At 46.8% G+C, this 21,565-nt stretch overlaps 1 protein-coding gene across 1 annotated transcript in view; it reads left to right on the forward strand.

Moving 5' to 3' along the window:
- Positions 1 to 20,671, forward strand: part of NCKAP1L (NCK associated protein 1 like) — a 39,752-nt gene extending 19,081 nt beyond the window's left edge. Inside the window, exons 20-31 of the mRNA XM_059403329.1 lie at positions 176 to 307; positions 1,862 to 2,080; positions 3,927 to 4,057; positions 7,195 to 7,292; positions 7,414 to 7,507; positions 7,664 to 7,746; positions 8,016 to 8,096; positions 10,656 to 10,749; positions 11,623 to 11,739; positions 12,123 to 12,232; positions 14,211 to 14,300; positions 17,782 to 20,671. Of these exons, the coding sequence (XP_059259312.1) occupies positions 176 to 307; positions 1,862 to 2,080; positions 3,927 to 4,057; positions 7,195 to 7,292; positions 7,414 to 7,507; positions 7,664 to 7,746; positions 8,016 to 8,096; positions 10,656 to 10,749; positions 11,623 to 11,739; positions 12,123 to 12,232; positions 14,211 to 14,300; positions 17,782 to 17,913 (1,381 nt within the window). The 3' untranslated portion in view covers positions 17,914 to 20,671. The remainder of the gene's footprint in view (positions 1 to 175; positions 308 to 1,861; positions 2,081 to 3,926; positions 4,058 to 7,194; positions 7,293 to 7,413; positions 7,508 to 7,663; positions 7,747 to 8,015; positions 8,097 to 10,655; positions 10,750 to 11,622; positions 11,740 to 12,122; positions 12,233 to 14,210; positions 14,301 to 17,781) is intronic.
- Positions 20,672 to 21,565: the final 894 nt, after the last annotated feature.

A 21,565-nucleotide genomic window follows, 5' to 3' on the forward strand; every position in this document is an offset into this window, starting at 1 on the left:
TGAAGGCAGCATCGGTGTGTACTGGTCTAGGAGTCCTAGAAGATGAAAGGGTCTGAGGGTCACATATCCTTCCCAGATATGAGCAGGTAGTGCCAGACCCTGGCGCTCATCAAGGCTCATTTTGACGGGCCTTTGATTGGTAATCAAGGCTCATTTTACTTTCTCAATTTCCCAGCATGGACAAGCTACACTTAAACTTGACAGAATTGGCACTGACAATGAATCATGTACACAGCTTCTCTGTGTTTGAACATACCATCTTCCCTTCTGAGTATCTCAGCAGCCATCTGGAGGCCAGACTCAACAGGTACCATTCTTTCCTTGTCTTCTATGCTGGCCTAGTAGGATCATTCTGAAAGCTGGATTCTGTTCGATTCATCTTGGTGGTCATTCTGATGTGGCTGATCTGGCATAGGCCTCAAGTATCTTTATTAAAATCCAACTAACGAAAAGCGTCTGAGACTTTCTACAGGCAGTTTTGGGGGACAACCAGAACTGATCACCACTGGCTTAGTAGAGTGAGAGGGGTTTTTGCAGTCAGCAGACCTGTGTTGACATCCTGACCCTCGGGAAATACACTGGAGCAAGGATTCTGACTTTTTTTTTTCTTTTTCTTTTTTTTTTTTTTAAAGAATTTATTTATTTGACAGAGAAAGATCACAAGTAGGCAGAGAGGCAGGCAGATAGAGAGAGAGGAGGAAGCAGGCTCTCCGTCGAGCAGAGAGCCCGATGCGGGACTCGATCCCAGGACCCTGAGATCATGACCTGAGCTGAAGGCAGTGGCTTAACCCACTGAGCCACCCAGGTGCCCCGGATTCTGACTTTTTGAGCCTTAGTTTCCAACCTTTTATTTTTATTTTTATTTTTTAAAGATTTTATTTATTTATCAGCGAGAGAGAGGGAGAGAGCGAGCACAGGCAGACAGAATGGCAGACAGAGGCAGAGGGAGAAGCAGGCTCCCTGCTGAGCAAGGAGCCCGATGTGGGACTCGATCCCAGGACGCTGGGATCATGACCTGAGCCGAAGGCAGCTGCTTAACCAACTGAGCCACCCAGGCGTCCCAGTTTCCAACCTTTTAAATAAGGATAATGATATTTACCTTATAATGAGAATTACCTTGTAATTGAGCATTGGTATAGAATTAAAGGTAATACATAATGAGTATAAATTTCCTGACATACATAGATTTTGATAAAATAGATTCCCTTCCTTCCACTGTGCCTCTCTTTTCACTACCCCGTGACGTAGGAGAAACATTTCTGATACTGGATTTGAGCACTTCAGTTAGCAATTAGGGAAATGAGTGGAAGAATTATTTTGAATAATCCCTTAGTCTTCTATGTTTTGTTTTGAAATATGTAGTATATTCCCTCAAGTTGCCAGGGAAGGCCCACTTGAGAAAGTGACATTTGAGTAAACTCCTGAAGGAAGTGAGGAAGCCAAGTGTGTGACGATCTGGGAAAAGAGCATTCTAGATAGAGGAACTAGCCAGTGCAAAGGCTCTGAGGTGGGAGCTTACCTGGAATGTTCCAGGGACACAGGGGAGGCCAGTACGCCTGGAGCAGAAGCAGCCAGGGGCAAATGGGTCGTATGTGAGGTTAAAGAGGTTGGGAGAGTGGCACACTGTGTAGGTGTTTCTGTGTCATCGTAAGCACTTTGACTTTTATTCTGAGTGGGAGGGGGGACCTGGGCAGGGTTTGAGCAGAGCAGGAATGATAAAAGTGCCTACCTTATTGGGTTGCTATGAGATTTAAAGGAGATCCTATTTGTAGTTAAATCACAGCACCGTGCCTGGAAGCAGTAGAAATGTGCCGTTACTGTGTTTGATATTGTGACTGTGATTATGATTTTTGTCACCCAGAGCCATTGTGTGGCTGGCGGGCTACAATGCCACGACCCAGGAGATCGCAAGGCCTTCTGAGCTGCTGGCAGGAGTCAAAGCATATATCAGTTTCATACAGACACTGGCCCAGTTTGTGGGTGTTGATGTTTCCCGAGTCATCCGCAATGCCCTCCTCCAGCAGACACAGCCATTGGATTCTTGTGGGGAACAGACGATCACCACTCTCTACACAAATTGGTCAGTGTTGCTTATCCTCTTCCACCTCCTTACCTCTTTGTTAGGACTTTTTTCATTACATGGTCAGAACTCGGTCCAGGCATTTTAGCTCCCAGGGTCACAGACCCCCAAATATAGGCTTCTTTCTGCTTGAGGACTAGAGCAATAAGCGGGAGGGCAAACCCAGATCCCCTTCTGTCCACAGGGGACCTTCCGTGTAACATCCATTCATCTACTCTGCAGAAATTTGAACTTTTCCCTCCCCCACTCTTTTTTAAGATTTATTTATTTATTTCAGACAGAGAGAGAAAGAGAGAGAGAGAGAGAGCACGTGCACTAGTACTTTGGTGCAAGTGGGGGGAGGGACTCAGGGAGAGGGAGAGGGTCCCAAGCAGACTCCCCATTGAACATGTGGCCCAATCCAGTGTTGGATCCCTTGACCTGAGAGCATGACCCTGAGATCAAGACCTGAGCTGAAATCAACAGCTGGACGCTTAACCGACGGAGCCACCCAGGCGCCCCTGACCCTTTTCCTCTTAAGCTCCAGTTCTTAATCTTCCTTTTCTGGATTCTCACTGTTTTAATTTCAAATGCTCTCTCTTCCTCTTTCTGAAGTTCTTTTATTTCTCTTTTTGTTCAGCTTCTTTCCCAGAAAACTATCTAACACCGTATCTCCAGAATACTGTTACCTCACCTCTGTCATGACCATGTCAAGTCTAACAGATTGCTTTGAATAGGAAGGGACCCTCCTCTCCAAAATGAGAGGAGGTAGGAATTAGCAATATTTCGTTTGAGGCTTTAAGGATGGAAAGGAGCTGGAGTCCTACCTCCCCAAGCCACTGGGTGGCGCTCTGATTCCAATATCAGTTCAGCAGGAGCCTGGCGGCTAATAACCCCCTGAGCTGGGGAAAGACTGGCAGGTGGCCACCCCCTACTTCCACCTGATCACTGCCCCAATAAAATCTTATTTGTAATGTAAAATCTCCCAGTTTCAAAATTTTGACAACAAATTCAAATTAAAAGAAAAAATAAACTCACCTTTGATGGCTGGGTTTGGCCCACCCGTGGTTAGCTTGTGACTTCTGTAGGACCTGGGCCCAGAGCCAGTGGCTGGGTGAGTGGCGTCCGTGCCCTCCTTTGCTGACAGTGGCTGGAGGCCTTTCCTTTTTTTTTTTTCTTTTAAAGATTTTATTTATTTATTTGACAGAGAGAGACACAGTGAGAGAGGGAACACAAGCAGGGGGAGTGGGAGAGGGAGAAGCAGAAGCAGGGAGGCCAATATGGAGCTCGAGCCCAGTACCCTGGGATCATGACCCCGAGCCCCTGGAGGGTTTTTCAGCTTGCCTGGAGGTCGGGGGAAATATCTGGAGACCGGATGTCCAGTGTTCACAAGGCTTCTGTCTGTGCGGGAGGTCTGACTTAGGATCTGCTTCCAGAATCCTAGGTTATCGGTCCAATGTTCTTACTGGGGAGGTTGAGGCTAAGTATGTTTCAAAGGACCCCAATTAGTAGGAATTTTTTTCTTGTCAGTTTGGGCTTGTCTTACGTGACAGAGAAAGGCCAAGGGTGAGGGGTGAGAACAGTTGGAAAAAGAGCAGGGGTGAGGGAGGGAGTGCCCACTGTTACATTTGACAGCCCAGTGAAATACCCTGTAGATTGGAGGAGAAGCAGAATTACATTACTGCCAGTTGTTTTTGAGCCAATAGCTTGGGGTGATAATTAGAGTGTTTTACTGTCTTCTTTGAGTCTCTTCTCCCCATCCCAGCCTTTGGCAGAGTTTCTCTTCCTGAGCCCAGTGGCAGTGGTAGGGAGCAATGGAGAAAGGATTGAATGCTAATCTTGTGTGTTTTCTTGGCCAATCTTGTAGGTACCTAGAAAGTCTGCTTCGACAGGCGAGCAGTGGGACCATCATCCTCTCCCCAGCCATGCAGGCCTTCATCAGCCTTCCCAGAGAGGGGGAGCAGAACTTCAGCGCAGAGGAGTTCTCTGACATCTCTGGTGAGTCCAGGGCCTGGTCTCCTTGCAAGGAGCTGAGCCTTTCGCCTCAGTACAGGACCTCAGCCTACAGAACTCATCTAAATTCTCCTACCTTCCCAGAGGCTCATTCTGTATGCTCCTCGGCATCTCTGTGAGATTACATGTTAGGGACAATAAAGAGAATTCTAAGTGAGACCCAGAATTGAGGAGTGGCCTGGGGGTGGCAGGTGGAGAGGGAAAATGGGAGGAGATGTAGGAGCTAGACAAGGCCACTCAAGTCAGTGAAAGGGTTTATTTTTAGAAGGGTGGTGAATATTTTCCATTTCTACACAGAATAAAGAGTGGGGCATATAATGAGGTGTAAAGGTTGAATGTAAGGCGGACATTCTGATATTTGGAATTATTAAATAGAGTTCTGATGTCATGGCATCTTCTATCTTAGGGATAAATTTTAGGGCCTTACTTAGCTAGAGCTTGGATTGCTAATGTGTAACAATGATGATAAAATAACAGATGATGTTCACTGTGGGCTATGTTCATTGTGGGCTAAGTTCTGAACGGTTCACATGTATTAGTTCCTTTAATCCTCACAATGGCTTTGAGATAGGTACTCTCAATACCATCATTTTACAGACGAGGACACAGAGACCCAGAGAGCTGAAGGAGCTTGCTTAAAGTCACCCATTCATAAATGGTAGAACTGGGATTTCAACTCAAGGCAGTCAAGTTCTAGAACCTGGGTGCTTAGTTATATTTAGTACTGCCTCCCAATGTGTAGATGTGCTTTGGTGTCTCAAGGCCAGTGGGAAAAGATTGTGGACTGAATGAGTTCTCTTTTTTAAAGAGGGCTGGCAGCCATATAGATCCTTTCAATGGATTTGTTTTACTGACTGATTGATGAACTATTGTACTGCTTCCACCTTCCTCTTACCTCCGTATAAATCATGGATCCTGCATGTTGTCTGGGGCATGTGGGGGATCTTTCCATGATCCTGCCTTCTCCATTCTTCCCTTCCTTGGTTGAGGGGAGGTGTTATGGAAGAGCACACAGCTCTGTTGTCCAACTCCATCCCCTTCTTACCCTCAGTCGGACTCCATCAGTAAGCAGACCCTACTCTTTGCCCGTTGGAGGTTTCAGATGTCCCCTCTCATCAACTCCACCCACAAACTGTAGGCAGCATCTAAAATCAGCTTTAGGTCTTGCTGACAACTGATGAGCAGCAGGAGGTAAGCCTGGTTCCCCCTTCTACCACCCCCACCCCAATTTCCCTGAGTTACCATGGTGATGGGGCAATGCTACTGTAAAAATAGATAGATGGAAAGAGAAGGATGCCCCAGGGTTGCAAGCCTGGAGTTGAGAAGACTAGAGTAAGGAACACTGGTGGATCTGAGCTGGGGGATGGGTGTGTCTTCTCTCTAGAGCAGGCAGTTCTGCTCCTCTTCCTCTCTGCCAGCCATTTTAGCATTAGCAAGTTGACCAGGTAGGAAGTGTTTTTTCTAGTTCTCAACTCAGTTCTTCCTACTGTAAATAGGAGAGGCCTATGGGTAGTATTTCATCCAGATAGGGCTCTCACCAGTTCCACTTCCTCTGTCCTTGGTAGACCCCAAGATCAACTGGGCCTGACTTCAAGGACTAGAGGATGAGCCTTGATGTCTTCCCCTCTGATCTCTTAATAACTATATTAAACTCAATTTTCTGCTACTGGTCTCTTGAGGTTACTTTTGGTCTCTTATGGTTTTCTCTCCTGGGATGGCCCACGGCCAAAGATCATCCACGAGCTCCTTCCTATTTGGATTTGTCTCTAGTGTTTCTTTCTTTCTTTTTTTTAAGATTTTATTTATTTACTTGACAGAGACAGAGAAATCACAGGTAGGCAGAGAGACAAACAGGGAGAGAGGGGGAAGTAGGTTCTCTGCTGAGCAGAAAGCCCAATGCGGGGCTCAATCCCAGGACCCTGAGATCATGACCTGAGCCGAAGGCAGAGGCTTAACCCATTGAGCCACCCAGGTGCCCCTCTAGTGTTTCTAACAGGGGATTTCCCCAGCCAGGTTTCATTTAATTCACAAACAGCCAGAGACAGGGTGGGTAGGGATAGATAACGCATCTGGGCAGACTAGAGGAGGAGGGATTCAGAGGAAAAAACAACTGGGATTCTGGGGATGTGTGTTGATTACAAAAAAGAAAAGGTAGCTCAAGGATAGAAAAATCTGGACAGTGAGGGAAGCAGAGGTGGGGAACATCGAAGACCCCAGACCTTAGATAAGGAACCAGTTGTGGTATCTACAGTAAGGGGCAGTAGGACATCACGGTAGGTTTCAGGTACCAGCCCTTAACCTGGGTAAGTGACCTTGGACAAGCACTTAATTAACTCTCCCATGTCTGTTAAACCAGAAGGATGTGTCATATACTTCAGAGGGCTGTCAATAATTATCATAATGACAATCCTTTAATCATAAATATCTATGTTTCTTTTTTTTAAAAAAGATTTTATTTATTTATTTATTTGACAGAGAGAGAGATCACAAGTAGGCAGAGAGGCAGGCAGAGAGAGAGGAGGAAGCAGGCTCCCCACTGAGTGGAGAGCCCAATGTGGGACTTGATCCCAGGACCCTGAGATTATGACCTGAGCCAATGGCAGCGGCTTAACCCACTGAGCCACCCAGGCACCCTATCTATAAGTTTCTAAGGTTTTTATAATGGTATCTTATTTACTCTCATATCAACTCTGTGAAATATTCAGGGCAAATACTAACTTCTTCATTTTACAGAGAAGTAAACTGAGGCTCAGATAGGATCAGTGACTTGTTTAAGGTCTTACAACTCATAAAGTTAGTACAGCTAGCCCAGCAAGAGCAACCCAGGTACCACAGGAAGGGACTTGGAAAAGTGTAGATTTCTGGAAGAATATAAAGTAAATATCACTTGTGGTAAATCTTTGTGTGAGTACCAGAGGGGAGAAGCTGATTCATCTCACAGGCAGACCAGACCTGTCACCAGAATAATTTCGCAGGACTTCAGGCCACTTTTGCTCCCCAACTTCCCACTTCCTTTCCTGGATGAAAGTCATTGTCAATGTTCAGAATACTCTCTACCTGTGTTGTCCACATCCCAGTGCCCCCTAAAGCCCCCCTCCTGGACCTCTATAACTCTCTTGCAGAGATGCGGGCCTTGGCTGAACTCCTGGGCCCCTATGGCATGAAGTTCCTGAGTGAAAACCTGATGTGGCATGTGACCTCTCAGATTGTGGAACTGAAGGTACTCTGGAAGCCAGGCCTGGGGCAAGGGATAGGAGTAGGAGATGGAGGTGGGTGGTGGGTGGGAAGAGATACCACGATTTCATCTTTCCCTGCTTAATGTCCCTGTGTCCTGGCTGCAGAAGCTGGTGGTGGAAAACATGGATGTACTTGTTCAGATCAGATCCAACTTCAGCAAGACTGATTTGATGGCTTCTTTGCTGCCCCAGCTGACAGGTGAGCACCTTTCTGATGGGAGAAGGAACTGTGGAATGGCATTGCTAGATGACAGGGGTCTGGGGAGGAGATCTGGGGGCTGGGCTGGGTCCACAGAAGCAAAGCTATCATTGTTCTTCTAAGTTCTACATTTCCAATGCTCTCCATTCTCCTCAGGGGCTGATAACGTGCTGAAGCGCATGACCATCATTGGAGTTATCCTCACTTTTAGGGCCATGGCCCAAGAGGGACTTCGGGAGGTGAGCTGGGACCTCTGAGGGAGGGGTTGGTATGACAAGTCGTGGAAACGTATGGTGAGCATTGAGAAAGGAGGAACTTAATTTGGTAGAGGTCCTAGAAGATCTCTGGGGATAAACAAGTGCAGAAACCTAGGGGCAGACTGAAAGGGACAGTGTGGGAGGCTGGTGGGGTCCTCGCCTAAGTCTCGGCCCTTTTTTTGTTTGTTTCCATCTATCTCTGAAGGTATGGGCCCTGTCCTGGGGACTCATTTATCTTCTTTCTCTTCCAGGTGTTCTCATCCCACTGCCCATTTCTTATGGGTCCCATTGAGTGCCTGAAGGAGTTTGTCACTCCAGACACAGACATCAAGGTATGGGACAGTGCGAGGTAGGATCCACTTAGGAGATTTTGTTGTTGAAAAGGATGTAGCCAGGTCTTTTGTAAGGGCATGGGGCAGCTCTGAGGAATACTGTAGGGAGACGAGGCAGCATTTGAATATGAAAACACTGGAAGAGATTTTGTGGAGTGAGGAGCACTGGTCAGACAATATTCTTAGAGAGAGAGGCCAGAGCTGGGGACACATGAGGGGTTGGTGAAATGTGGAAGCCTGGCTGACCTGTGGGAGGTGGGGAAACATTGCTGGGGAAAGCTAAGATCTAGGATAGTATCTGTAGGTTTCCCCCTAAAGTGTGCAAATTAGATACCCTCTTCAGTCAGGAGCTTAGGTACTTCTTTGTAAAAAGATTTATTGCTTCCACCCCCACCCACCCTGCCTGCCCTCAGAGTTGCCTTTTTTCCTGGCCCTTCCTTTTTCTTTGCTCTAAAACTTTTGGTTCCTCTACATCAGGGTCACCTGGCTCAGGCCCCCATTTACTACAGAAATGTAAGAAAGAAGGGCTTCTGCAGGCACACTGAGTAAACAACCATTTTTCTGCACCTCCCACATGTCAGCTGCATCTTTTTGTCTTTTGAATCACCTCAAACAAACAAGTCTCTTAGGTAGGATATATAGCCAAAGGCTGGGAACAAGAGCATTCAAAGGCATAGAACAGGTCACTTCTCTTACAACTGATTCCTTTAACAGAGAGAGAGAGGCCTATGATTAAGAGGGAACTGGTTAGCAGAAAAAATTAAAATTAGATATTGAGAGGGGTGCCTAGGTGGCTCAGTCGGTTAAGTGACTGCCTTTGGCTCTGGTCATGACCCCAGGGTCCTGGGATTGAGCCCCACATTGGGCTCCCTGCTCAGTGGAGGGCCTGCTTTTCCCTCTCCCTCTCCCTTCTGCTCTGCCTGCTTGTGCTCTCTCTCAGTCTCTCTGTCAAATAAAGAAATAAAATCTTTAAAAAAAATTAGGTATTGGGGAAAAACTTCCTTACGTTGAGATAAAAAAATCTGTGAAATCTCCCCCTCTCTCTGCCCGATGTTAAGGGTGAAGCAGTCATGGGAGCCGTGTGGGTTTGAATGGCTGCCCCTTCTGACCGTTCTTTCATGATGAACCTGGCTTTCTGGCAGCTGCCGATGCTGGGAACGAATGATCTAGACTGTCAAGAGCTTGTCTACCCGTATCTCCTGGGCAGCACTGAGTTTTAGGCTCTGCCTGCTTGTGAAAATAAGCAGGTTGGAGCAGAGAAGGGGGGGGATGGTGGCCTGTCCATCAGAGATTCTGTTATGCCTGAGAGGAATGTGAAGATTAGGGAAAGAGAAAACAGTAGCCCCTTCAGTCATCCCTTTCTTTCTCAGAACATCACACAGGTTGTGGATCAGATCCCTGATCTCCCCAGCCACGGTTACCACGAGCACGGTCATTTAGCTAAAGGGAATTTAAAATAAAGGGCAGTGTGGAACGTGGCAAAGCTTTGCCTTCTATGTGTAGATGGAGGAAAGGAATAAGGTTTATTGATCTATTAGTGACTCTGAGTATGTAGGGTAGATGTTTTATACAAGTGGTCTAGTTTAATCTCTACAACAACTCTGTGAGGGATTATCAACCCAGTTTTACAGATGAGAAAATTGAGGCTCAAAGAGGTGAAGTAAGTTTTAGTCAAGGTCACACATTTATAAAGTGGTCCCCCTGGGATTTGAACCCAGAGCTTCTCACTCCAAGGCCTTTTTCTCCCCTCGGAGGCCATGAGGTTTTTTGTTTTTGTTTTTTTTAAGATTTTATTTATTTATTTGACAAATACAGATCACAAGTAGGCAGAAAGGCAGGCAGAGAGAGAGAGAGAGAGGGAAGCAGGCTCCCTGCTGAGCAGAGAGCCCGATGTGGGGCTCGATCCCAGGACCCTAGAATCATGACCTGAGCTGAAGGCAGAGGCTTTAACCCACTGAGCCATCCAGGCGCCCCGGCCATGAGGTTTTAAAGGACTGTTTTCTAGGTGGTGAGATGAGCCATAGGTCTTCGCTCCCGTCTGAAAAACTAACTGCTCACACCAGCGTGTGTGAGCCACGCTAAGCCAGTGGTGTTACTAAAGGAGGGAGAGATGGGTTTGGGCTGAGGTGTTCGAGGAGGGCTTCACAGACCCTATGAGATTTGAGTTAAGCCTCAAAGGACGGGTGTCACCAGGCTATAAGTAGAGGACAGGAAGGGACACTGTGGAAGAGGGACGCACATGAACCAAAGTCTGGAAGTCAGGAAGTGAGGTGTAGTTTGAAGACAGTGCATCGGTAACCTGGGCCAGGTGGATTGTAGGAAGCACCTGAGGGAAAAATAGCAAGTTGATGGGTACTATGGGGTATCTCAATGCTGAACAAAAGCATTTGTACCTTTCCCCTGTAGGTTATGGAAAGCCATGAAAGGAATACCTAGATAAAATGATAGCACACCAGAAGTCTAGGATCTGTGATCCAGGAATCCCCAGCTCCCTCTAGCTTCTGTCAAACACTTCTCTCCTGGGAATCCTGTCCAGAATGTTGTTTTCTTCTCTACTAGGTGACCCTGAGTGTCTTTGAGCTGGCTTCTGCTGCAGGAGTGGGCTGTGACATTGACCCAGCCCTGGTGGCTGCTATCGCCAATCTGAAAGCTGGTAAAATTGGGGGAATTGGGCAAGGGAGGGCTTGGGCTGTATTTCTAGGTGGGCAAATGTCAATGTCAAAGAAGCCTTTATTTAGGATTGTGAATTCTGAGCCCATAAGCTGGGAGCTAAAGAAAGACTGAAAATGTAGTCCCTAACCCCCAGAAAATACTTAGGCAATTTAGACCCCTAGCCAGGTTCCAACCAATGGACCTGTCAGTTGACTAAAAAATATTAAATGAGGGTCTCTTTGATGCTTGACAAGGCCTCAGAGGAACTTATAATCTAGTAGGGGAAATCAGGTTAATTCAAATGAAACCATGAGAAAGCCATCCGCAGTCACATAAGATTTCAGGCTGAGCTGTGTGGTATACATCTAGGTTCCCCAGAGTGATCTGGTACCCTCCCTTCCCACAGAATCACCCTGACCCTACTCACTTCTTCCCCTGGACTCCCATTGTCTCTGACATTTCACATTTCTTACGCGCACTCAGAATGGGATGAAACCAAGGGGCTGGCATTAAGCCCTTTCCAAACTGCTAGACTAGCCCTTCTCTCTTGGTTTCATGAGCCTCTTTCCTCTCCTTTCTGCCTCTCCCTCCATTCCATCTGGCAGCTGACAGTGAACTCTGACCACTTGTCTGCAGAGCCCTTCGCTAAGAGCTCTGCTCCGGTCACCAGAGGAGGCCTCTAGGATTGGGCCCCTCATGACAAGTGGGGGGCTAATCCTGTCCCCTTCAGCAATGACTTGCCTGGAGTGCTTTTGAAAGTGTTTCATAGATGTTTCCTTATGTGACCCCCACAGTTCTGTGAGTAGGGTCTCTGTAGAAGATAACTCCTGTTTGCTGACCTTACTTCTCTCTTTTCTTTTTTCCATCTTACCAGATACTTCATCCCCTGAGGAAGAATATAAGGTGGCCTGCCTGCTCTTGATCTTTCTTGCAGTTTCCCTCCCACTCCTGGCCACTGACCCCTCTTCCTTCTACAGTATTGAGACGGATGGTAAGTAAGGACTACTCTGAGTAGTTTGAGCAATCAGTACTACTTAGGTCAGTCTCCTGGGGTAGGGAGATGAGATGGAGACATTTACCTGGAGAATCCAGGCTTCTGACTCGGGTATAAAAAGTTCTGTTTCAAGAAATACATGAGAATGAACTATCCGTAAAATTCAATTCCAGTGGAAATTTTTAGGAATATCTTTCTCCGAATATCCTAACCATGTCCTCATATTTCTTAGGTATATCATTCCTCACACTCTTCCTAGTGCTTTTGGTGTCAAACAGGGGTGGCCTAGCCTGGAAAACAGAGAGACGACCAGCTGGGCTCAACCTGGGGCAACTCACTGTATTCCCTTTTGTTTCTCTCTCCTGTCAATCATAACCTAGGTTACAACAACAATATTCACTGCTTGACCAAAGCCATCATCCAGGTGTCTGCTGCCCTCTTCACACTCTACAACAAGAATATTGAAACTCACCTCAAGGAGTTTCTGGTGGTGAGTGGCCCTAGGCTATAAGGCATGGGAGGTTCTAAAGTCTTTGGGGATGAAATGGAAGATTGCACAGTCCAGCGGGAACTGGTGTGACTTCAGTCCATAGATAGCCCTTGTTGAGCGGGTCTTGGAGTATAACCTCTCCCCTAATTCATTCAGTGAGTGAGTGGCCACTCGGTGAAAGGCAGGAGTTTCTTCTAAATTCCCTGAGAGCTGGTGTTTCAGCCTCTGCCGGACTACTTGGAAAGAGCATTGGACTGAGCCAGCGAATCTGAGTTCTAGTTCTGGATCTGCCACTAAGATGCGTGTGACCTCTGAGGAACCAAACTTTTGGGATCTCATTTTGCCCATTTATTAAATAGGGAGGTTAAACTGAATCTATGATTCACTACGTTGGGGTGCCTTAGACTATCCCAGGGAGCTTGTTGAAATAGAGGTTCCTGATCCTTATGCCAGATGTACTGAATTAGAATATCCCAGGGTAAGGAGTCCAGGCCTCTGTTTTTTAAAAAATTAATAAATTGATTTTTAAATAAAAATAGATAATTGTTTACTTTTATTAATAAATTCGTGACCCGAGCTCATGATCCTGAGCCAAGATGAAGAGTCGGAGGCTTAACCGACTGAGCCACCCAGGTGCCCCAGGCCTCTGTTTTTAATAAAGTCTCCCAGAGATCAGCTGCACGATCAAATTGGAGATGCTGAGTTTTAGAGCCTTTAAGGCCCTTTCTAACTCTAATCTTGACAGAAAATTCAAATTTTTTCCACATTCTCAAATTGGAGCATAAATAAGAATTACTACTGAATTTCTGATTCAGTAGACTTGAGGTGGGGCTGGAAAATTTGCATTTCCAAGTTCCCAGGGGATGCTGATACTGTTCATCCTGGGATCTCACTTTGAGAATCCCTGGTCTCCATTTCTAGGACTGGAGCTTTTAACCAGGCAGCTGATTCTACAGCAGGTCACATCCAATTTATTCAAGAAAAAAATTGTTTTAGAAAACATTTTTAGCCAAAGTTTGACTCCCCGTAGCTATCACCATTGATCTTAGTTTTGCCTCTGGAAAAACACAGAATAAGTAATCTCTTTCCATTGTTGAAAGAGGCCCTGGAGTTTTCCATCCTAGTTCTCCATGGAGGAATTCCATCCATATACTTTTGATACATGGTCCATTACCCACTGCCAGCTTGAGCATTCTCAGAATGGGGAGCTTACTCCTTTGTAAGGCATGGGACTGACTTAAGAACTAGGGCCTCCTTTGTCTCCTTTTAGGAGCAAACACACTAGATCATATTCTCTCCGGAATCATACCATTATGCTGGAAGCTGAGTTAGAGGGTCTCCATTTAAATGGGGTCAGCCAGCCAATCTGAATGGGTTGTGAGCCTCTTAGATATGAAGAATATTCACAGCAGATCTCTAAGATGGTGTGAGAAGGGACCTGCTTCTCCTTTTTCCCATTTGCCCTGTTTGTTTGCAAAATGAGAGTAACCTGGGCCTGGGGTACAGTTAATCATGTCTCTTCCTCCTCCTTATTTGATCTGTTGGGGGCCTGGAGGTGAATGGGAGGGGAACAGCCACTTGGGAGTTGACAGGAGGAGAATTCCAAGAGCTCTGCATCTGAATCAGAGGCCCAGCCCTGTCTCTAGTCCTGTGGGGAGTCAGCTGTAAACAGCTTGGTGACACTGCTGTCTGAAGGCTGCCTAGGAAAAGAGATTAAGCTCCTGCCTTTGCTCTAGGTTCTGTGCTCAGCCCTTTCGATCTCTCCCCCAGCAGCCTGCTGCTGTCTGCCCTGCCTGGTTTACAGGCCATGTGTGGCTCTCAAGTCAAGGGGTTTGCTCCTTTTCCACTGGGAGTCTCCAGGAACATCCCAGCACTTCTTAACTCCCCTCCTTGATCTTTTCTTAACTTCCTGTAGCCTGAGGCTATCCTACTCTGACCTCCATAAAAATCTGCTTTCTTACAAATTCTTCCCCTACAGGTGGCCTCTGTCAGCCTCTTGCAGCTTGGCCAGGAGACTGACAAGCTTAAAACACGAAATCGGGAATCCATTTCTCTGCTCATGCGCTTGGTATGTATCTGGTTTAAGTTGGTCTGGGAACAAAGAGAGCAAAGGCCAGACGGGGGACCCCTTTTGAGGGTTTCTGGGTCTCTGCCATTGTCATCACTCAAAAGCATGAACTCAGAACTGAAATCTACCTGACTCTCTGGGTCTAGGCCTCACATTCTGGTTAACATTCCAGACTTGTCCTATACTCCCAAGGTAGAGTCTTCGATGACTTCCTCTGTAGCACAGGGCCTTCCTGGCCGCTGGCTGGCTGGGCCCTTTTTTCTCAAGTCTGTCCTGCTGGGGCAGCTGTGTCCCTCATTGGTTCACTTCGTGTTTGATTTTACTTGACCACTCCCTACTGCTGCATGTCTTGTCCTTAAAAAGTACTGTGGAGAGAGGGTGCTGAATAACACAGAGCTGAATGGGGGGGGGGGGGGGGGAGGGGGGCTCAGAAGAGGGAAGGAATTTTCAATGAAGAGCTGCAAGACAGAGAGCCAGGTGGGCCGTGAATCAGGCAGCTCCTATCTCTTTCCTCCCAAGCTGTGGGCTTCTCGCTACTTTGGCAGAAAGTTCTGGGAACTCTGACTCAGTTAACTTAAAAAAATCTTTTCCTCATGACCCTGTTTTCCTCTTCAACACGCTTACTCACTCTTTCGCTCTAAAAGTCTGAGTCTCTAGGTTCGTGAGGCACTAAGATACAGTCAGGAGGACTCCCGCCCTTGTGTTTCAGAGGCCCTCCGGCCTGCGGGGACAGGCTATGCCCATCTGAAGCCAGTGCTCCACCCGGAAGTCCACGCTAAAGATTTCTAGGACCTCGGAATTCTCCACTAAGTGGCTGCAGCCTATCTGCAGGGCTTACGCAGAGTTGGTGCCGAGTTTCTTCCCCGAGTCCATCCTGCCAAGGCAGGCAGTGCTACTGGTGCCTGTACCCCTAGTGCCAAGGGACCTATGGCTGGAGTTCAGAGGCACAGATGGGAATTTCCGAATGTGTCCACAAACGCCCCGCAAACCGGGCTGGTCCACTCCACCTTGTTCTCGGAGAACTCTGAGGAGTCCTAAGAATTCTGAATTCAAACCTGGCCTTTCATGAAATTATAAAGGGAGATTGTGAAGAAAAAGAACAAACTAGTTTGTTTGATTTATTTATTCCCATGCTACGTAGGCTTCCTTTTGCACTCTCTGCCAGGCCCACAGATGTTAGGCGCAGGCAAGCCTGGGCCTCCCTGTGGGTCTCCTATAAGTGCACAGGAATCAAGTAGGAGCTGTGTCTTAGCTAGACACAGCTGGAGAAAGGCCTCGATTGGACTGACTAAGGATTATGATGGAAACAAGAGGAGAACGGATGTGAGGGCTGTGTGGGGGTGTGCGGTGAGGGGAGAGAGCTCAGTAGAGACAGATGAGGCCAAATGCCAGGAGTATGCTAGAAAGGGCACAGTCTTTGGAGCAGCATGGCCTTGGGCAAGCTAATTAACTTTCCTGAGACTCTGGTTTTTTATCCATCAAAGTGGGCAATAATCCTTTTGACGAAGTGGTTAGGATTCATAAGAAAATATATGTGAAAGTGCCTAGGACGTAATAGATGCTCAATGAATGTTAGTCCTCTCTCTCTGCTGCTTGTTTTAGTTTCTGGATGATCTAGTTGTGCTCCTTCCTATCCTTGGGCAGTTTTCACCTCTGTAAGGTTGGAGGTGGCGATTCTGTGTTGCCGCTCAGGCCTGCCTCCTCCTGCTTTGTTGCTCTCCTCCACCCTCCCATGTGGGAAGGTTTCTGCCCCTGGTTGCATCATGGTGAGGCTGCAGAGTAGCTGGGACAGAGGTAGGACCAGGCACTTTCTGTGAAAGGGAGAGACCAGGGGACTAGCTGCTGTAAAGCAATTTAAATGCAAATATTTTCTTACAGAAATACAGGAGAAGGAACTGTATTCTGAGTTAAGAGGTGACTCATGTAGTACCAGCTCCTGGGCAGGCCCTTCTCTCTCTGGGGTCTTTCTGTCTTGGCTGTGAAGCCTGGGCAGTGCCATGCCCCCCGGGCAGCCGGCTACTTCTTGGCATGGTTACATCGGGAGAGGAGATGATTCTCTGAGAATTGTGGAATCCTAGATGTCAGGATGAGATCAGATCCTGGCTGTTAGTCCAGTCAAACTGATAGGTGAAGGAACTGAGGAGAGGGAAGGAAAGACGACATTCAAGGTCTCCCCCAAAATCTGTGGGCAGATTTGGGCCGAGAACCTAAGTTGCTCAGCCTTTGCTGTAGGGCTGTTTCCACTGCCTTGAATTTCCTCCAGTTAGGAGCCTTGTGATTTTCCGTGCTTAATGGAGCAAACACTAGGAAGTCTTGGGCCTGTGGATCCTTCTTGAAGCTATCACTCATTTCCTTGTACCTGAGGGTCATATCCCAGAAAAGAGACCTTATTTCTCTCCTGGCTTAAGGTTTGAAAGTCTTGCCTGGCCAGAAATTCCTCTGTTAACCAGCCTAAGATCCGAGCTACCCATCCTGGCAGAATTTTCCTTCAGCCTGCAGTGCCTGTTCCTCTGAGGCTGATGTGTATATCGTGTGTGCCTGTATTTGAGAATAACAGAATCTCCGACATTTTAAAACTTGAAAGAGAGACAACCATGTTAGAGTCCATAAGGTTAATTCTCTTTCTTGAGTGAATTTTCAGGATTTGAAACACCAGACATTTTGGGGAGGGCCCATCTGTGTGAATTGCCAGAGGATATGGGACACTTCTCTCCAGTGTGTGTTTTTTAGTCCCACAACTGCGCGGATGAGGAGGGCACTGAGGGAAGCACCACGCCCTGTTCCTTCCTCAAGGATGGGACCCTCTAGCACAATGCTAGGTTGTGGGGCTCTTTGCTAATACGCCCCCTGCCCTCCACTGCTACCCTCAGTCTTATCCAGGCATCTCGAGCTATCTTTCTGCTTGGCTGTGGGGGCTGCTGGGATTACCACAGCACACAGGCTTCTAATTAAACTAATTAATCATGCCTGCTCCTTTATGCAGCATCCTTACTGCTCCCCAAGCACTGTACTGAGGGAGGGAGGATACTGAGACCCAGCACAAGAGGACCCATGTGGATTCCAGGCCCTTCTTTCTTGGCCTGCCATGGTGATTGTTTCCTTCTCTGCAAAGCTTTGTTATTAGCACTTTAATCCAACCTTACTTGCTTCCATGCTGCCCGCCACATTTGGTTTGGCATCCAGAATGGGAGAGAATGGGAGTCTTTCTGCCAGCAGAGAAGTGATTCTTTCCTTCCTTCTGCTCCTGAGTCCTTCATATAACCCTGATAAGGGGCCCAGGGACCATTATAATGAAGCCGAAGAGGCCACATTGCTTTCCTAAAGCTAAACCAAGTGTGGGAAGAAGGGGGTGTATGATTTGGAACGTTGTTCACTCATAACTCTAAGGGCCTCCAAGGGCCTAGGGAACTGAGTGAAGGAACAGGGTATCACAGAGTTATATGCTAGCTGTGGTTCTCATCTCTTGACCTGTTCTTTCCAGGTAGTGGAGGAGTCCTCCTTCCTGACCCTGGACATGTTGGAGTCCTGTTTCCCTTATGTCCTGCTTCGAAATGCCTACCGGGAAGTATCCCGGGCCTTCCACCTGAACCGAGTGGCAGCCAGTATCCACTGAAGGACCCTTTGGATCTACCTAGACCCATGAAGCTACAGCTGTTTTCTCAAGAGATGGGCTCAGGAGTCAGAGCTGATGAACAAACATATGGAGGAATAGTCCAGGGCTGAGAAATCATAGAGAAATGGGTCAGGCTGGCTGGGGGTGGGGTTGGGGGTGGGGGTGAAGGACAGTTTATTGGAAAAGTGAGGGAATTGGGGACCACGTGTGTGAATTTTTACCATGAAAAGCACGAGTGACACGCAAGTATGTTTTCTCTTGTGACTAGCACTTGAGCTCTGACTGGCATGGGTCTCTCAACCTTCATCATGATTCTAGGCTAATGCTGGCGGGCAGAGATGATCAATCATCATATTAAACCATAATGAGCTTATAATCCTCCCACTGGAGCTGCTATTGTCTCCTGCACATTCATTAGGACGATTATCTCCTCTCTTCCTTTTCCAAATGTGTTCAGCAAACATTCAGCTTGCTCCTACTGCAAAGCAGCAGCAAAGGAACTCCCTTTTTCCTTTGTGGGGCTCTCTCAGGAGTCGTAGGTCTTGTCCTCTGCCCCCAGCTCTACTGCCTCCATGGGCAGTGAGAGGTTATCACTGGCCCCAACCCCCCTCACCTGCTCTCCCACACCTTGTGGGGAACCAGTAAGTTCTTCCATCTGTTTCGCTGGAACCCCGCCTGCTTTTTCTTTGCCATCACTACAACCCAGAGCAGAGGGTCAGTCTAGCTGATATGAGGTCACATGACAACTAATTGGATCAGAGTCATGTGGGTCTCCCTCCCAGATCATTTGGGGGTACTCTCTCTCCTATCTGGAGCCACTAATTTAACCCAAATCCCCTTGTCATCCTGGGTACAGCTGTTGCTCCAGGCAGGGATTTCTCTTCTAGATCTTAAACTTCATAGACCTCATTAGATTATAGGGCCCTGAAAGTGGGTATACTTGAGGGAGTACAAGCTGTTTCAACTTGGGCCTTTTCTGCACTAATTAGAATTTCAAGTGTCACAATGCCTGGGGCGTTCAAGATAGCACTAAAGCTGATTTAGTTAACTCCATGGCAGGAAACAGTGGCCCCATCCATCATTTTGGTGCACCCATGGCCAGGGAGGACTGGAGCAACAGATCTTGTGTCACAGGTTGAGAGTTGTTGAAGTGTGCAAATATAATTAACTAGCTGATTAATTAGGGTCATGTCCATATTTGCATGATAAAAAAGGAAACAATTGTTGGTTTTTAGCAAAACCATCTGGGGTTCATTAAAGCCATTTGATAGCTGTTTTGGGACTTTGTATGCATGTTTGATCTTTATTTCTCAAGACCCAGGCTCAGTCAATACTTTTTTAACTTGGGACTCATAACTGATACACAAGCTTTTCTTAGCAACGATTGTCTGATCTTTAGGATAGAAGCAACAGAGCATCCAGCTTCATGACATCATCAGCGGGTTGGCCTTCTTTGCTATGGAAGGGCTGTTATGTTCTAAAGGAGTGATTCAGGGTCAGGCCTTTTGAGACTGAGGGCAAAGTTGATGAGCAAGGAAAGGCTCAGAAGCATCTGAATGACTCCTCCTAGACCCTCCCCTCTCTTCTGGGATCTTGTTCTTGAGGAAATGGAGACCTCTGTTCCATGCACGTGAAAAGCTACTTGAGAGGAGCCTCCCAGGGGATAGCATAAGTTTCTGCAGGGGCTAGAGGGTAGACATGATCCTTTTTTTTTTTTTTTTTTTAAGATTTTTATTTATTTATTTGACAGATAGAGATCACAAGAAGGCAGAGAGGCAGGCAGAGAGAGAGGAGGAAGCAGGCTCCCTGCTGAGCAGAGAGCCCGATGGGATGTGGGGCTCCATCCCAGGACCCTGAGACCATGACCTGAGCCCAAGGCAGAGGTTTTAACCCACTGAGCCACCCAGGTGCCCCAGATACTTTTTTTTTTAATTAAAATTTTTATTGAGAGGGGGTACCTGGCTGGCTCAGTGGATAGTGCCTGTGACTCTTGATCTCAAGGTTGTGAGTTCAAGCCCCACGTTGGGCATAAAGCTTACTTCAAAACATTTATTTTTTTAAATTGAGGTGGCTAACCCACAGGCACTTGTAAGAAATAACACAGAAACACTGTGTTATCAACCATACTTCAACGTAAAAAGAAAAGAAAAGAAAAAGAACACAGAGAGATCTTATGTACATTTACCACTTTCTCCCGTAGTTAACCTCTTGGATAACTATAATATACTATCATAAACAGGATATTGACTTTGATACAATTCATGAACTAATCCAGATTTTCCCAGCTTTACTTATACTCATTCCTCTGTGTGTATGTATTTAGTTCTGTACAGCTTTTTCTTTTTTTCTTCTCTTTTTAAAAAGATTTTATTTATTTATTTGAGAGAGAATGAGTGAGAGCGAGAGCACAGAGTGAGAGGGACAGAGAGGGAGAGAGAGGTAGAGCAGGGACACCAATGTGTGGGGGATATGGGACTTGATTGTGGGGTTCGATCCCAGGACCTGGAGATCATGACCCAAGCCGAAAACAGATGCTTAACTGGCTTAGCCACCCAGGCATCCCTGTACAGCTTTTCCCATGTAGGTTTGTGCATCTGTCACCAACACGGTCAAGATCCACAAGGATCCCTCATGTTGCTTTATTACAATCACTTCCTCTTCCCCTTCCCTAACTCTTGGCAGTAGAAATCTGTTCTCCTTTTCTAAGATGTTGTCATTGGACCTGATATCTTTTTACAAATATATAATCACACACACATTTCTGTTATGTATACTTTTTCAAAGTGCTCTCGCATCCTTTATGACAATTCTGCAAGATAGCTGGGGAAGGCTTCCCTATTTTAGGCCAGTAAATAGATTCAGAGATATTTAATGATTTAATGAAGGTCACATGTTTAGCAGTACATCGAGAACCGGGACTGAAGCCTGATCTCAATCCTAGCTAGACATTTTCTACCTGACCAGACTGCCTCTTCATCTGGGAAGACTTGGTCGTTAGAATCCAGAGACTCTAAAATGAGCAAACAGAAGGTGAGGGCATGGTGGCTTTACTGAGTAAGGGACAGGCAGGGCTAGGCAGGGAGAGCTAGGTAGTGGTCTACGGAATCAGGTTTACAAAAAAATCCCCCAGATGTGGAAGTTGTAAGGAAACTAAAGGGAACAAACCAGACCATCTTGTCCCAGGTGTCAGAGGTGGGGTCTTCTTATAACAACTACTTGTGACCAACAAAGAATTACCAGACCCTAAAAAGGAAGTAAGCCATTGAAGGTGTTATCACTAATCCTTACTTGGTGGTGCTATCAGTAGAGATGTTAAAAGGATTGAAGTTCCCTGGTTAGCCTTCAATAAAAGATCAACCCTAAAAGCCCTCAGTGGCCCCCGGTCTGGACCCTTCTCACTCCTGAGAGCTCTCTGTATCCTCACTCAATAAAACCTATCACTTTACTCCCTCTCCTTGGTCAGGCGAGATTCATTTTTCAACTCATTTTTCAACTCTGTGAGACAAGAACCTCAGTTCTCCCGCTTCATTACCACCTGAAACAAAAGGTGAATGTCTCCAGCTGAAGGGACAGATGTGGTGATGGGACCCATCAGCATTTTCAGCAGTAGGCTTCCCTGATCTCTGACCCCTGAGAGCTGGGGACACAATCA

The sequence above is a fragment of the Mustela nigripes genome, chromosome 6 (genome assembly GCF_022355385.1).
Source record: "Mustela nigripes isolate SB6536 chromosome 6, MUSNIG.SB6536, whole genome shotgun sequence".
NCBI classification, from domain to species: domain Eukaryota; kingdom Metazoa; phylum Chordata; class Mammalia; order Carnivora; family Mustelidae; genus Mustela; species Mustela nigripes.